The sequence below is a fragment of the Pseudomicrostroma glucosiphilum genome (genome assembly GCF_003144135.1).
Source record: "Pseudomicrostroma glucosiphilum strain MCA 4718 unplaced genomic scaffold BCV69scaffold_4, whole genome shotgun sequence".
NCBI classification, from domain to species: Eukaryota; Fungi; Basidiomycota; class Exobasidiomycetes; order Microstromatales; family Microstromataceae; genus Microstroma; species Microstroma glucosiphilum.
In genome coordinates this window covers 568,535-584,294 of record NW_020289916.1, presented here as the reverse complement: position 1 = coordinate 584,294, position 15,760 = coordinate 568,535, and the positions used below count along the sequence as shown (strand labels likewise).

The window sequence follows — 15,760 nt, the reverse complement described above, 5'->3', positions numbered from 1 at the left end:
TGGCAGCCCGCTCCCTGGAAGCCTACTGACAAGCCAAAGGAGCCGTGGCAGCCCGCCCCTCCCAAGTCCGTTGCCATGGTCTCGAAGCGCAACGATTAGAAGCCCTAAAAGAATGTCTTTGTGTTCTTGTTGTGTCGGATTCCGCTGACCGGCGCGTCATTCTCCTAAAGCTTACCGTCTCCTTACATAGGGCCGGATCCGGGTCCTCGTCCTTTTTTGCTTTTGCCGATGAACATTACCTATTGCCTATGCGCTTTTTCTCGTTCGAATGAATACGTATGAGCCCCCCTCACCGAGGTGTGACGAGCAGGATTGACGACGATGCCATTTTCCCAAGAGTGGTGTTCAGCTGCCTTTGCTGACTTCAGCGCAACGCAACTTTACGCCTGCGCGGTATTGAAGCACTCATTCAGCCTCGGGGAGCCTCGTGACCTCAGGGGCGGAAATTCCATGGCGAAATCATGGGCGGGCATGATGGGCCGCACATGCTTGCCCTGCCTGTATTTGGAATCTCGACTGGCCAAGGTGCGGTTCATCGCGGCTGCTCAGTCAGATGTTCCTTGTGCAGCCAGCTGCCCGTCATCTGGGCAGCCAGCCTATCTGTAAGAACTGCTCAAGCGAGGATTCTCGGACGAGCTGGGTTCGCACACTCGACCAATTGTGATAATCCTCGCTGCAACCCAGAACCAATCCTGCGTAAGGGCGAGCACCGCACAAGGCAAGTGTGACCGATTTTTGTGCAAAGTTCAAGGGCAGTGGTGAAAGAGACCCACAATCAGTGTGCGTGAGAAGGATCTTCTTGCCTCGGGACAGATCTGTGGAGCGACTCATGACCCTACAGCTGTGCCACTATCTGACCTCTTTGTGTATGTTCCAGGGCACAGGACTCGCTAGCGCTACTTCTTGGCTCTCGGCTACACCTTTACGCTCCTCCAGGACGGCCATCTCCGCCCGGCTCGCTTCACTTCTTCGGGGACCGTGCGCGGGACCTGGACGGGGAAAATAGCATCCTTCTTCACTCCACACGGTCCAATACGGATGCACGCTTACACCTGAGTTCTGGGCTCGCTTCTACCTATACATCGCCCTCACCGTGCTACTGATACAGTCGCTGGCCATACCTTCTCGCCACTGTGTGGACCCAGTATGAGAGACAATGCTTGAGGTCTCACTTGCTTTGTTCCGTGGGAAAGGACGAGTTGCTCAGTACAGCTTGCACTGGGAACTTGCTGCCAAACCATTCCCATCGCCAAGCATCTTACCCTTTCCGCATGAAGGTCGACCATGGGAGTCCGATGAAGGCTTTTGCAGCACCATAACCCGTGCTCGGCGAGAGCAGGAAGCAGGCAGGCTACGATCGGCCGACTTTCCATGATTCGAGCGAGCATCACTTGAGTGAGGTCGTAGCGAGATACATAAGACCACACTGCGAAGCTAGTCCATCCCGACTATTCTTCTGCAAGCACTCACCTCCTCAGCTCCCCCTCCGAATACTCTCTCCTAGTCCACTACTCCAGAAGAAAGAATGAAGTCTATCCTTCTATTTCCTGCTTTGCTCGCTCTCTCGGTAGCCCTGACGTCGACGTCAGCTCGACCCGTGGACGAGGTCAGCCTCGACTCTAGATCACCGACTGAAGAAGCGGTCACCGAGCGAAACTATAAGAAGAAGGATGACTGGTACTATGACCCTGACTATTGTCCGAAGAGCTACCCCTACTCGTACAAAGATCCTAAGGGCTACAAACTCGACTATGGCCCGATCTGCGCCGCCAACAATGCTCCTGGCTACATGGGCTACTACTTTTTGGACAAGTACGACCCCAAAGCCTGCGCTAAGCACTGCGACGATGCATACCCCGATGCCAAAGGAGGTCCTTGCAAGTACTTCAATATCTGGGAGGGCGAGATTGACAAGGGCGAGAAGCCACCAACTTATACTTGCTCCTTGTACTACAAGAAGCTGGACGAGTCCAGTGCCACAAACCATGGTGACCAGGTCAACATGGTCAAAGTCACGAACAGCAGGGGCTACTACAAGAAGCATCACAAATGAGCGACAGACGGTGAGCAAGGCCATGAGAAGAGTCAAGACAAGCTGGCTCGCCTCGCCGCAGTGCAATGTGACACTCGCGTCCTTCATGGTAGCCTTTCGGCAAGCACGTTCCCCCGGTGCCTGACCCACACTCCGACGTCGCGAAGAATCTTGTCCTACCTTTACGTTGTTTCTGTTTCTGAGGAAAGTCGCTGCAGTTCAAGTGAATAAACGAATCGAACATCGCACCGAATCGATATGTGACTCTGCGTGCATGTGTGTCTTGCAGCCTCATGATCGCTGTTCGCTTGCGTGCCCTCGACACTGGCGCCCTCTCGAGAAGATCAGCGGCTTGTGCGGAGGCAGACTCACAAGACCATATGTCTATTGACTGCCTGCGCTTTTGTGTCTTCGAGTCAAAGACTCTTGATGCCTCGATCTACTGATCTACTGGAATACATTCGTTGGCCTGGATACCAGCCTGAAGCAACACCAGCGCGCCAGTGCGGGTGGGTGCGTGCGGGTGCGTGTGCGGGAAGGGAGTGAACGTGGGCGGGGCGGGGAATTGGCGTGGCGTGGCTGAGCTGCGTCTTTGCCCCCGCGACGTCCCCGAGTGGTAATTTGGACTTTTGCCAGGCCAGGCCGCGACGAGGGTCACCGCCGACGACCATCCTTCTAGCCCACACCCACATCATACCCAGAGGTGAGCAGTGGCAGCATATATCCTCACACAAGTAACCTCACTAGTCCCTGCACATCGCAGGGTACTAGTATCATCCACCGCCCACGGCACGCTATCCACAGACGCTCCCCTGGGCGCACCTCATCTACCACTTTTGCACCCTGGCTGATCCTCACCACTCGGACCCCTCTCGCACAAACAACTCTCCGCGTGGAGCAGATTGGCGCTGCCGTTTGACCCCTGTCCTACTCGAGCAGGAGGCAGCAGGGTTCCTCTGTCTACGACCTTCATCCTCAAGGCAGCATTGACGTGGGACGCAGTGTAGCTCATCAAGGAGCTGTACTCTAGTGATTCCGCCATCAGAGCGACCACCTCCTCACGCGCCTGACCCTCGCAGTACAGATCACTCTTGACTTCGGGAGTAAAATCATCATATCAAGAGCCCAGCTGTGCCAGACAATGCAATCCACCTCGATTTGGCCATCCTCAAAAACCTCCACTCATAGAAGCCATAGAGACCCAGCATACAAGTCTCCCTCCTTCGTCGATCAGGTTTCTCGCCCCCATCACATTGCATCTACGCCTTCCTCAGACAGCTCAAGCTCTCACGAGGGCTCTGTGATCTCAACGGCATCTTCCGCCTCTTCCTCATCTCACCTGCCCCATCGCTCTGCCACTTCTTCTCTGAACAGCAGTCCGCCGTCTCACGGCGAGCATTACAACACGATCATCCTGCCTACGGCCAGTGGATCCGGCTTGTCCCCCCGTACGCAAGACTTGCTACAGACGCAAAGGGACCTCTTTCAGCAGTACCCGTCATACCACAAGCCTCTTCCACCTGCCCCACACTTGCATCGAAGCTTCTCGGACTGGCAAAACAGCCTACAGACTTTGGCGAATCAAGGTGTTGCTTCATCGGAAGCCCATCCTTCCACACGCCAGTCCTACAGCAACGCCACACCTGCCACTCCTCCGATACCTCCTCCTTCGATGCAGACCACTACTGCTGCCAATGTCGCGTACGCTACCTCTGCGTTCGCGGCCCCGCCACCAGCTGCCCATCACCAGAAAAGAGAAGAGGATGAGGTGATGCGGAGTCCCGATAGAACGCGTGGCACAAAGTCGAGGAGGGCTAGCTCAGGCGGATCCAAGATCCCTGAAGGTCCTCGGCGGGAGCCAACCGAGCCGAGCAGCGCCCTCGAGGGGGAGATGAGACCTACGGACGCTGGCGGGCCCGCTGTACCACCCAACCTGGCTGTTCCGGCAGAGGAAGGAGCATTCAAAGCGCCGGAGGCATCTTCCTCCCGGTCGACCGCACCGGGCAGGTCGTCGGTAGCGTCCAGCAATGCAGCCTCGCCTTCGACAATGGCAAGTAGCAGAAGCTCTTTCCCTGCTTCCACCTCGGCGGATGCTCCCTCTACTACTGCGCGGCGCCAGTCACAGCCACACCTCGATCTGGCAAATCATCCCCCACAACAACTTCTGAAAGTCCTTGCAGCTCTTCTGCATCAAATCGCTTCGTCTAACGATCACCTCAGGCCAACAAATGGCCAAGAAGGCCGCGACAGAAGGAAGAGCACTTGGCGGACTGGACAAGGAGATGAAGGCGCGCAAGGCAGCACAACACATTCATCAGCGGCTAGCACGCCCGGTCCAGAAGACAAGAGACACTCTGTCACAACGGCGGCCATGGGCGCCTTGGGCACGCCGAGCAGCACACTCTGCTTCCACGCTCGGAACATCCCAAGCATCAGCATCGAGAGCTATCTTCTAAGAATTCTCAAGTACTGTCCCACCACTAACGACGTCTTCTTGAGCCTTTTGGTGTACTTTGATCGCATGAGCAGGATGGGAGTGGGTGCTGGCCCTGGCTCAAGCAGCAATTCTCCGGCGGGAGCGGCTGCAGGACTACCGCTGGCTGACGGGGTAGAGATGAGCAGGTCTGGCTCAAAAGACGGAGTGGACGATGAAGACAGACTTAGGGGCGAGGAAGACGCCCATCCGGGCATGCGGGGATTCGTCATTGACAGCTACAATGTGCATAGGCTCGTCATTGCGGGCATTACTGTGGCCAGCAAATTCTTCAGCGACATCTTCTACACGAACTCTAGATATGCAAAGGTGAGTTGATGGAAGGGTCGTGAACGTCTGGTCTGAACTGGCGCTGATCTCGATTTCTCTCTCTCTCTCTCTCCGAAATGCCATTCAACTAGGTCGGCGGTCTCCCAGTACACGAGTTGAACCAGCTCGAGCTGCAATTCCTCCTTTTGAATGACTTCCACTTAGTCATCCCTCTCGACGAGCTTCAGCGTTACGCTGACCAGCTGCTCGTGTACGGCGCAGAAGGCGGAGTTCTTGCGCCCAGTCGGGTAAAGGATGTGGACAGCAATACTGCCGCTACTACAGACGCAGGAGGTCGAAGGGGTAGCGAGAAGGGCGAGAGGCATACAAAAGACCGGGGAAGAGGATCGGCACTGGCAGAAGAGTCTGCCATGGAAGCAGAACCCCCTGCCCGAACTGCATCCGGAGGTTGATGGCTATTTGAGCCGTTTACTGAGGGCAGATGGGCAGTGAGCAGGAGCTGTGAGCAAGCAGGGAGCTCCTTTGTAGATGACATATGCCACGACGAATGTAGGAGCAGAGAGCAAGAGCCTAATGACTATACGCGTATCCAATCATCTATCCAATCTACATCAATCCAAATCACTCTTTCGAAGACATTGATAGACCAACACAGATGCTCAGTGATTGGCCACCCATTCGCGAATCAGACGGGCTCCCTCGACGAGGTCATTGGCGCGCAGGTCGGGTTCCAAGTAGATTCCCGACGCTGGGGAAAATTCCTCATAGGTCATCCAGAGCGTGTGGAATCTGTAAAGGCAGAACATGGTCAGTGGTCAATTTCCTGTACTGTCGTTCTGCAGAGTGCTTCTCCGTAGCACTCACCCTGCGCGCTTAGCTGCATCGACGTCCCAAGAGTGGCTCGCGACAAAGAAGAGGATGTATTCGTTTTCCGAAGCTCCTTCTAGTCCAGCTTCGGCCAAGACTCGCTTCTTGACAGCGCCATACACCCTTGGATCAGGCTTGGCCACCTCTGCCTCGTCGCAGGACCACAGACCGGCATTCACTGCTGCTCCGCCTGCATCGCCTGTGCTGTTGATGGTGGGTACGGATGCGTTTTCGAAGAGCTTCTCGGCGAGGGAGAGGGAGCCATTTGTTGCTCCCCAGAGACGGATACTTGCCAGTCCTCCATGTTCTGGGGAGGCTCGGTGAGCCTGACGAAAAGCTTCTGTCATGCCGGGACGTGGGGTGAGGGTCTGCAGAGAGGCCATGACTTCCTCGGTCACTGATGCAAAGGCCTCGACGGCTTTATCGCCTCCTCCCCCTTGCCTAGAAGAAGAGAGGTCGAGGCGTGTTTGCTTGAGCTCTTCAGCTGAGACTGGCTTACTGGAAGACTGGTCAGAGGAGGAAGGAGGTACGAGGCCTGCTTGGAGTAGGACTCGCGGCAGGCAAGACTTGAAGACGGTCCCGATGGGGGTGTATGCGCTGTTCAGAGACAGGAAAGAGAAGTCCCTCTGACCTGCGTGGTACCAGTCCTGTCAATCAGTGCGAGGTGCGTAGGCAGACGGTTCGTCAGATGCATCTTTTTCATCGCGGGTCTACTCGGAGCCTCAGCTCACCATGACAATCAACTCTGCATATCGATCTGCGACCACGGGGTCTGGTCCGAGCTGTGAAGCAAAGAGCTTCTTGATCTCCGCGATTGGGGCGGAGAGGTCGAAGAGTGTACCCAGGACATCGTGCACGATGATGAGAGTCTTGCCCTTGGGTTGTGAGGCGGAAGATGACATGGCAAGGGTGGTGATCCCAGCGAGTGAGCTACTGTTTAAGACCTCGTCACTACTCGTTGACGAGGGTGGAGCGGAAGCAGCCCAGACCGGCGAGGGTAGCCAAAGCCGGCCTTGTGGGGGTGGAGGGCCAGGCAGGGCTCGCTTCCCACGTGATGGCGGTGGCTCATGCACGGCGTTTTTCTGTGCGTAGCCCGCTCCCTGGGTCGGTGGGTCACCTTTACGCCCCTCTGCCTCTCCGCCTGGGGACATTGAGCTGCCGATTGCTCTGTGCGAATGGCCGGCTAACAAACAAAGCTGTCGAGGCAAGGGGCTAGGGTTCATGCAAAGTCGAGAGGCGAAGGTGAAGGAACATGTCTCAGCTCACACAATTCATCACCACTCGACGATCGTTGCCCTCGGGAGCAGCGTCGCTTACCTCTCCCCCTGCCTGGTGGCTTGCAATTCGCTCTTTACCTACCTGGGCCTCCCAGAAAGATGACACCGTCTGCTGGCTGCAGACCGGGTCCTGAGGCAGGAACGGATCCTCTCACCGTGGGTTGCATCATTCCCTCTTAATTTACTCTGTCATGTCACTGCGCGACCCCCAGAGTGAGGGTGACCACTCGTCCTGCGTTGCGGTTTCAGCGGTGCGCAGGCGCTGTGCAGAGAGGGGGCTACCCTTTGGCGGGGGGCCTGCAGAAGAGGGTCTTGGCGTCGAGCGCTGTGGTTTCCAAAAAAGGAGGGGGGGGGAGCCGTGGATAGAAGAGCGGGGGTTGGGTTCCCAGGGCTGGCCGAGGGCGGAAGAAGCCCTGAGCGGTGGGGCCTCTATTCTTTACCTCGGCAGTGGCTTCTGCGAGGCCAAAGTCAGCAACCACACAGCGGGGCGGAAGCAGGCCTGGAAGTCAGACTCAGCCATCTGCACCTCACCAGCACCTATACGCGCGTGTGTGCGTGCGTGCGTGTGTGTGTGTGTGTGCGTGTGAGCGAGGGAGTGAGGAAATGGATGTGGCGCCCCCCCTCTGCTGCCGTGCCTGCCCCTCCCCATTCCGCTCCCCTCGAACAAAAGACTCAGTCACAGCCGAGCCACGGACCGACGGACGCATGGACGGACCGACGGACACACACACACTCACTCACACACTTACTCACTCACTCAGACCGGCGTACGTGCATTGCTCTGGCCACCCATGTGTGAATCGATCAATGGCAGGGCAGACGTCCGTCTATTCTGATTCCCTCACGCACCGCACCCACTTCTAATCTTCCTACACTATACAACGCTACCATCAGACGGCCACTCTCTTCATCCGCAAACTCTCTCTTCTGCACGGCGATAGCTTGGACCCCCCTCCCCCTCTGCATCCCTGTTACGTACGTACAGCCCCCTTTCCCCTCTTATCAGACCGGCTACTCAAGGTCTCCTTGCGGATTCCTTGCTACGTGCACAGTCGAGTCTCACTTTCCCCGTCATCGCTGCTCAGTCTGCGGTCTTGAGAAGGCACTCAGCCGTCGCATAGGGCGAACGGGGAGCAGCAGAGTGCTTCATCTCGCACCTGCTGCTTAGCGGTAATCAGTAGAGCAAGACCCTCCTGTCTCTGCAGCTCCTGGATATTCTTGCAAGCATCTGCAACGATGGCGGAACCTTCAGAGCCTTTGGCAAGGAGCCCGAGAGGTTCCGCTCATGGGGATGGCATACCCTCTCCCAATCTTTCACTACCCTATCGGAAGCTACCAGGCAACGTTAGACGGCCCTCCTTCAGGAGTACACTTTCCACGCATCCACCGGAGAGTCCTGCCTCCTCCTACCTTTTCTTGGACCCTTCGTCATCTCGTGCGCCTTCAGTGAGGTCAGAGCTGACAACATCAAGCGTAGAGCACAACAGCTCCCGTAGGGGAACTGGTTCGACAATACCTGGTAGCCCGGGTTACTTCTCTGCCACTTCTTCCCTCAATGACCACAGCGAATACGCCAACAGAACACTCTCTCCTGCCTCTCAATACACCTCTCTCTTCCCTCCACCTTCCGCAAGCCCCGGGAACAGAGCACCAGGAACTGTTGATCTCCGGTCCAGGTCACCTCCGAGCCCTACAGATCGACGTCTTAGATCACCAAAGTCTTTCGGAAGCCCACACTGGTTACCATCGCTGCCTGCAGATGATAATGAAGCGCTTCCCCTGCCATCCACTTCATCGCATCCGGACCCGGTGCCAGTCGCGTTGCCAAGCGGCCGCCAAAGTCGAGCTCAGCGTATGATGAGGAAAATCTCTCAACCTAAGCTCAGGGATACGGAGGACAGTAACAAGGGCAGTGGCTTGCTGCGACCTCTGAACACCTTGGGTGCTAGAAGAAGGTCGTCTGCTACATCGTCCCAGGGTGCGGGCGAGAGCGATGTCGGGCAGCCATTGACGCCCAGCGAAAGGAGGCCCTCGCAAGTGTCTACACCGACAGCAAAGGAGTTTCCTGGCTCAGGTCTTCCGGAAGAGATCTCCAGTAAAAGTGACGGTCTGAAGCACAAGCTCTTCGGAAGGTGGAAAAAGGAAACCGCGGGGCAACAAGGCGAGCCACAGGTAGCACCAAGCTCACCGCCCCAGTCTTTTGAAGAGACGCCGACCGCCTCCTCGCCAGTCACGCCCTTGACCGATCTTGACAGCTCTCCAGCTCTCTCGTCTTCGTCTTCGTATCGCCCCTTGTCCGAACCGCGGCCCAATAACTCTGCCCAGGTTACTCCAGCATCTTCTGTAGCTGCTCCGCATCCCTCTCCAAACTTACTCGGCATCATTGTGCCATCTCCGATGGAGACAGGCTACCTGGAGAAGCTGGCGGAAGGGAACTCCCATGAGCGTTCACAGTACAGGCTTTCACCCCCGCCAGAGGTGCATGGAGAGGCCCACGTTGCTTCCAACTGCACCAATTTCTCGGTGGCTCCCTCTGCCAGCGATGTGGGCCCCGCGAACACGTATCAGAACAGTCAGCAGAGCGCAGGTATTGAAGCGAGTGGTCAGCAAATCTCTCTGGGCCATGAAGACGCTCATGCTCTCGGAAGTCGGGCGCAACAGGCGCCCGTCGCGAACGGCGTGAGTAAACCGAACAAGCCCACAAGGGATCTGCCCTACCCCCCAAAGGCCGCTCCCACGAGCGCATCCTATGAGACGGACCCGTTCAACTCGTTCGTCAATCACTCGCAAGGCCTTGTTCGCAGCAAGAGCGACACTGCATCAACAGGCGGGCTGGACAGTCCTCCTCTTGAAGTCAGCGAGGCAAACTTGGCCAAGGCTACGTCAGAGATGACAAGTCCGCTGCGGAGGACCCCTGCTCGGCCTGGTGCGAGCAAGAAATGGCGTTCTAAGACCAGGTCTCGAGCAGACACAGCTACCTCTTCCAGCAGTAGAAGCTCTTGGACCGAGCCCACGGCCAGAACTTCAAGCTTACAGTCGCCCGACCGAGGCTCGCAGCGAAGCGGACCCTGTCTTCCTTCCCCGCCTCCACGATCCAGCTCGTCCAGCTTTGGATACTTTGACGCTACCGATGTCGTCGATGTGTCTCCTTCTAGAGGCAGCCGTAGAGTGTCGTGGAAGGCAGATGCAATAGTGGAGAGATCTGAAGACCATGCTTCTGGATCTGAAGTAGCCTTTGGAGGGGCAAGCAAAATGAGCCGCTCCACGAGCTACAACTCAGTCGAATCTACATCCGACAAGGCATCCGCAAGAGGTGTGGAGTCACACTTGAGCTCGCCGATCCGCCAAAGGGCTTCTTCCTTGAGCTCAAAGTATGTAGACGCCGCTCAGACTCCCGACCGTAGTGAGTCTATGAAGTCAAGAAGAAACCAGGGTCCATCGATCCAGCCTGGGACAGAATCTTCCTCCACGACGAATGGCCCACCGAGTCTGCCGACAAAGAGTCCTTTACGGACCGACGGAGTGCGATCAAGCCGATCGGATAGGACTCTGCCGCCATCGAGCTCTGTTGCTGCACCGCAAGAAATGATTCCAAATACCTCCTCGACTAGCGCGTACTCTCCTTCCGCTCCACCTTTGCCCGTCGCAATTCCCTCTGATTCGGCAAACCGTCGCAAGCGTTCTGCTTCTAAAAGCACAGCTGTGCCTGTTGCTTCAAGCCCAGCAAGGTTCAGCTTAGAAGAAGCATTCATCTCAGGTGGCGCTGCTTGGAGTCTAGGAAGTACCAGCTCGAATCCACACCGTTCTGCGCCTTCAGATCGGTCCCGCAGCTTCGATCTTACGACCCGATCCGATCCATCGAGGGGAGCGACAGACACGCGTACATTGCCCTCACAAAGAGCCCGCGGTCAGACGAAGATTAGGTCGGAATCGGTATCATATGCTGGACAAAGTATCAGCCAAGACATGCCCGACTTAACGGCTGCTCTCCTTTCGTCTGCCGAAGCTTCCAAGGTCATGTCGCTTCCTGATACGCCTGACACAGAAAGCACTTCTAACGAGCGCGAACCTCCACGCGGATCACAGGATCTTGGACGTGAGAACGGGCATATGGATCTAGCCACCTTGAAGTCTCGAAAGTGGGGCATGTCCACTCAGGCCACATCAAATTCCGAGACTGACGGTAACTTCCTGCGGACTGCCAAGCGGAGCATGAGGAAGAAGAGCAACGATGCGAACACAAGACCAGCGATTCGGAGAATCTTTGAGACAGAAGAGCAGGAGCAGGGCCGACGGGTCCCTGGCTTCGACGTGAGCGACAGGCTACAAGGAAGTTCTGGGGAAGTGCCATCTTCGACTACGTCTGTAGCAGGGGCAAAGGATATCACAGCCCGCGTAGTCTCGGATCATACATCGCACTGGTCAAGCAACGACGTCGATGGTGAGGGAAAGAGACTGCTGAAGAGGCGCAATGTCATTCGGGAGCTGGTTCAAACAGAAAGGAGCTACGCAGCGGATCTAGCCGTCATTCGAGACGTCTACCTGGCTCAAGCTCGTGCATTGGCTGGGCCGACCTCTTCTAGTCCCTTGGCAGCCAATCCCGCCTCAAGACCCACCTACTCGCCCTTGGAGTCTCCGCCTGTATCAGCTTCTCAATTCCCCGCAAGCCCTGGCCCATCCGCTTTCCTCAGTAGGACCATTTCAAATGGCGAGCCTCCCTCACTCGTTACTCCACCGATGCCCAGTCATGCTCGCATGCGATCAGTGTCGGCCAACAGCACTACAAACGCGCCATCTCAGGCTTCCGGCAGTGCAAGCAATCGCTCGTCGATGATGACGTCCGACTCAAAATCCGCCTCGAGACATGGTCAGGATGGCGCAGCCTCTTCTTCAACTTCCTTTGCCTCCTCTCGACAGGGTGTGGACGACAAGGATGGAAAGCCAAGCCGTCTTCTCGCTGCGCACGATCTAACGACTCCATCCCTGTCCATTGAGACTGCGGAGAATATGCTTCGGAACCCTCAGAACCCTGCTCTCAGGAGCGAGCCAAGCAGCGCAGACATCGGCGGTAGCGCAAAGAGTGCGAATGCTGATGTCACAGGTCTGCTCACTAGGCCTGCAGTGGCGGCCGGTTTTATGCTCCCGTCGCCATCTAGCCTTTTGACCCCATCGTCGCCAAATCCGCAGGCTCCTATGACGGCAACGGACATCCGCGTCATCTTCGCCGGTGTGGACCAAGCATCTGCTTTCGCAGAGGAAATGTCTACTCTGCTGGAATCTGCAATGGGTACGCTTGCTGCTGCTCCACTGCCGAGCAATGTTGCGGATCTCGCCGATGCGTGTGACGATCGTATTGGGCGCACCTTTCGAGGGTTGATAGAACGCCTTCACGTCGTCTTTGGCGCGTATTACTCTCGACATGAAGCCTCCATAGCCAGATTGCAAGAGCTAGCAGCGACATCCGCTAGGGCAGCTGCTTTCCTCAAGGAATGCGACGTAGTGGCGCGCACAAAAACCAATGCCTGGGATCTGGCATCTCTTCTCATCAAACCTGTGCAGAGGATGCTGAAGTATCCCCTCCTCTTGTATGAGATCTTGTCCGCCACTTCAACCTCCCATCCAGATTACGAAGATCTCAAGCTGGCGATTGAAGAGATGCAGAAAGTCGCAGACTCTATCAATGAATTGGGCAGGCGTAGGGACATTATCAATCAGATCGTCAGTGGACAGAGCCCTTCGCAGGGTACGAGCAGGTCAGCCTCCAAGAGCCCCACCATCAAGGGTCCTCGTCGTACCACTGGTATATTGCGAAAGCAGAAGTCCAGGGTGAGGGACCTTACCGGTGGCAGCGCTTCCTCTTCGCAGCTACTGGGAGAGGTGACCCCGGTGCTGTTGAAGGACGAAGATGGCTACGCCTCTCTCGTGGCCTCTACGAAGACCCTGGAGGAGGGCATCGAGGCCCTGCACCGGAGGATTTTGAGGTGGTCGAATTATGCAAAGCAATGCTACGACCATCAGAGTTCCCTTCTTCAACGATGGTCAAGCGTCTACAGTCTGGCTGGAAGGGACGACGCCTTTGGTAACGAGGGGGCGATCAGTGCTTCAGATGGCTTGAAGGCCATGTCAGAGCACTTGCATCAAGCAAGTGAGCGATGTGCAGCTCAACTCGACAACGAGATTGGCATGGTCCTGCTCCCAGCTCTGGACAAAATCCGCAAGATGTTCGCTGGTCCGCGTGCATACATGAGCAAGCGAGACGAGCGCGAGGCTGACTATGCCAAGTACAAGGCTCTGATTTCCTCGAACAAGGACATCAAGCCAACGGCGATTGACCGTAAGCTCATTGAAGCGGCCAATGGCTTCGTGGCTCTGCACAGTCAGCTTCTTGAAGAGCTGCCTTACTTCGTGCAAGGCATTGAAGCTGCCCTGCAACCCGTCATTGTTTCTTTTGCTCGCACTCAAGGTCTTTACCACGAGCAGATGCTGGGACTCTTGCAAGACTGTGCCACCACGTATCACTTGAAGCCGACACTACCCTCGCTTTCATTTGCTGCCCATGAGGACGCTACTGCCGAGGAAGGAGATCTCAGCATCCCGCCTCTGACGGCTCTGAACTCCCGCGAAATCACTCAGCATTGGTGGGCTGCACAAGCGCCTATTGCTGAGGTCCTTGAAGAGCTCAGAATTTGCGACTACAATGGCGGACGCTCTGCAACATCAGCCAACATGAAAGCCACTCGGTCCGATGCTGGCCCTCAACGCGCCGAGGATTACGCAAATCCGACGTTCCGCCCGCGCAACTTCAGCACTCCGGACGCCAACGTTGTGGGAGCTCTGCATCCTACTTTGGCTGCTCCAAGGTACAGCCCTGGCTCGGGCGACAGCTTTGGTCATCCGTCACCTCAAGAAGGTAGAAGAGTCAGGGAATTCTTTGATCCTAAGCTGCACACTCCACCTGAGACCCCCGGTGGTTCTTCTAGAGGCTTCATTTCTGCCCCGGCCAATGGCAAGTCGTCGCTTTTGGGCACGAGGGGCAACAGCAGCAGCACTGGTAGCATGTTGCGAAGCATTTCTGAGACTCTGAAGCCGGGCTCCCAAGCTCAAGCTGACAAGTCTAGTCACGAGGTGAGGCAAATGTACAATGTGCCCTCTCACAGCTCAACTCCTAGGCACAGAGAGCGTCGACTGGCCAGCGAACCTTCTGTCCGAGGCCAGGAGCACGCTTTCGTCCTGCCCAATCTCGACTTGGGAGAAAAGGATCTCAGCCCCGTCGCTTCGCCACAGCTCGAGGGGAAGAATCGCTTGAGCGGAGAGTCATGAGTCCGTTGCTTTCAATTCGCTCGCTCGCAACGCTTTCTCCTGCCGATCACGTAGTCGCTGCTATTCGCAGGTCTTGGTCTTGTCTCGCCTGTACGCTACACTTCTTCGACTTTCACAATTGTGCGCTCTTGCACTGTCACTGCGTCCTCTTATATCCTCCTCGCCTCTTCTTTACACTACCATTTAGCGATGTCCCCCCTCTGCTCGTCTCTGCCATGATATCGCGACGGGTAATTGGAAGCATTTCTCCTTTTGTCTTTCCTGATGTACACCTCGTTTGCTCACTGTGCATGTCAATAGAGATGTAAGCAGTGTTTACATTTGTGGAGAGGTGGGATACAGGTGCGTTGATGCTCAAGAAGTCGCGCGGGCATCCAGACAGACAAGACATTCGCCTCTGCTAAAAGCAATGAGAGACGAGCCTTTGCTGAGACCAGCTGCTGAAACCCTCATATCACTCTCACCGCCCCTGAATCCTCCCTCGCACCCTGCCCTATTCAGCTCGCCTCTCTCACTTCTTGCCCTTCTTCTTGGCCGGGGCTGCAGCGGCTTGTGGCACAGGTGGTGCCTCGACCTTGGCCGGTCCAACCTTGGCCAGACTTCCTTGATTGCCAGGGAACGGCTTGCCCTTGAGTAATTCTCCCACCTGGCGCGTGAGACTGTCTCTCGCCTCGGGTGAGACTGTAGTGTTACCGCTGAGTGCATGGCTGGCAATTCGCTGCAGTTCTGCCTGAGCCGAATCCTCGCCAGCACTCTTTTGCTGCTGAGCAGAAGGGGGTAGGAAGCGAGAGTAGTCTCCTCCTTCACGCTCGAGGTAGGCTTGCTGACGCTGTCTCTTGCTCATGGCCGAGAGAGACTCCTCCTCCTCCCCACCGGCGGCACGGGCGTTGATCCCCCTTGCCTTTTCCCCCTTCACGAACTGCACACCCCTAACCATTCCCTCTGGACCAATCTGATGTCCACCGCCCTTCCTACGTAGTTTCAGGTGCAGACTCCTCTCGGCATGCTTGAGGCTGGTGGCATTGGACGAAGAAGGACCGATGGCCACGGATTTGATCGATGAGGCAAAGGAGGAATTGGGCAGCGGTGGGGTAAGGTGAGCGTGCTTAGCAGGCGGAGCTGGGTCGAGGAAAGCTGCAGAGGACCAGTTGGTCTTTGCGTACTCTATCTTGGGACCAGTAGAGCGCACCGGCACCCGCGGTTGTGGTGGCGCAGACGACGACGATGAGGACGAGGGTGCGAGGCTGGAAGAAGACTCTTCCGAAGATGGTGCAGACGATGAAGACGCAGAGGCAGAGGTGGTCGTCGAGAAGCTCCTTCTTGGGAAAATGGAAGCGACGCCTCTTCGGAGAGCTGCACGACTAGGCGCTGTGATACTTGCTGACATACTGACGTTGAGAGGCGGTGAGGATTGGTATCGTGGAGTGGTGAGATGCGGTATATTGGCTGGAAGATGTGAGGTGAAGGAGCCGTCGCGGCGGAAGAGTCGAGCCTCGGCTC

At 56.5% G+C, this 15,760-nt stretch overlaps 7 protein-coding genes across 7 annotated transcripts in view; 4 read left to right on the top strand and 3 right to left on the bottom strand.

Annotated features, from left to right (window-relative positions):
- BCV69DRAFT_158978 (hypothetical protein) overlaps positions 1–269 on the bottom strand; it is a 2,834-nt gene extending 2,565 nt beyond the window's left edge. Inside the window, exon 1 of the mRNA XM_025489413.1 lies at positions 1–269. This exon is cut by the window's left edge and continues 1 nt beyond it. Coding sequence (XP_025349057.1) covers positions 1–77 — 77 coding nt within the window. The 5' untranslated portion in view covers positions 78–269.
- Positions 270–1,260, top strand: BCV69DRAFT_158837 (hypothetical protein). The gene is made up of 2 exons (XM_025489411.1): positions 270–718; positions 878–1,260. The coding sequence occupies exons 1-2, from the start codon at positions 462–464 to the stop codon at positions 1,101–1,103; spliced, it is 483 nt and encodes a 160-aa protein (XP_025349056.1). The 5' UTR covers positions 270–461; the 3' UTR covers positions 1,104–1,260.
- A 469-nt stretch (positions 1,261–1,729) lies between these two features.
- BCV69DRAFT_243142 (hypothetical protein) lies at positions 1,730–1,990 on the top strand (the record flags this gene model as incomplete). The annotated part of the gene is made up of 1 exon (XM_025490053.1): positions 1,730–1,990. A coding segment is annotated over one exon (261 nt), but the record flags the coding sequence as incomplete, so codon positions are not given.
- An 893-nt stretch (positions 1,991–2,883) lies between these two features.
- BCV69DRAFT_281802 (cyclin-domain-containing protein) lies at positions 2,884–5,516 on the top strand. Its single transcript, XM_025492115.1, has 2 exons — positions 2,884–4,835; positions 4,928–5,516. The coding sequence occupies exons 1-2, from the start codon at positions 3,174–3,176 to the stop codon at positions 5,246–5,248; spliced, it is 1,983 nt and encodes a 660-aa protein (XP_025349054.1). The 5' UTR covers positions 2,884–3,173; the 3' UTR covers positions 5,249–5,516.
- On the bottom strand, positions 5,456–6,565 carry BCV69DRAFT_276629 (hypothetical protein; the record flags this gene model as incomplete). Its single annotated transcript, XM_025491117.1, has 3 exons — positions 5,456–5,585; positions 5,661–6,310; positions 6,395–6,565. The coding sequence occupies 3 exons, from the start codon at positions 6,563–6,565 to the stop codon at positions 5,456–5,458; spliced, it is 951 nt and encodes a 316-aa protein (XP_025349053.1).
- A 1,123-nt stretch (positions 6,566–7,688) lies between these two features.
- On the top strand, positions 7,689–14,575 carry BCV69DRAFT_281800 (hypothetical protein). The gene has a single exon (XM_025492114.1). The coding sequence runs from the start codon at positions 8,177–8,179 to the stop codon at positions 14,258–14,260; it is 6,084 nt and encodes a 2,027-aa protein (XP_025349052.1). The 5' UTR covers positions 7,689–8,176; the 3' UTR covers positions 14,261–14,575.
- Positions 14,576–14,771: 196 nt separating this feature from the next.
- On the bottom strand, positions 14,772–15,647 carry BCV69DRAFT_298093 (hypothetical protein; the record flags this gene model as incomplete). The annotated part of the gene is made up of 1 exon (XM_025494183.1): positions 14,772–15,647. The coding sequence occupies one exon, from the start codon at positions 15,645–15,647 to the stop codon at positions 14,772–14,774; it is 876 nt and encodes a 291-aa protein (XP_025349051.1).
- Between the last annotated feature and the right edge of the window lie 113 nt (positions 15,648–15,760).

Coding starts and splice junctions, on each gene's coding strand:
- BCV69DRAFT_158837 (XM_025489411.1), top strand. CDS start 462: ATGGGCGGGCATGATGGGCCGCACATGCTTGCCCTGCCTGTATTTGGA. Junction 719..877: donor AAGGGCGAGCACCGCACAAG/GCAAGTGTGACC, acceptor TGTATGTTCCAG/GGCACAGGACTCGCTAGCGC.
- BCV69DRAFT_281802 (XM_025492115.1), top strand. CDS start 3,174: ATGCAATCCACCTCGATTTGGCCATCCTCAAAAACCTCCACTCATAGA. Junction 4,836..4,927: donor CGAACTCTAGATATGCAAAG/GTGAGTTGATGG, acceptor CCATTCAACTAG/GTCGGCGGTCTCCCAGTACA.
- BCV69DRAFT_281800 (XM_025492114.1), top strand. CDS start 8,177: ATGGCGGAACCTTCAGAGCCTTTGGCAAGGAGCCCGAGAGGTTCCGCT.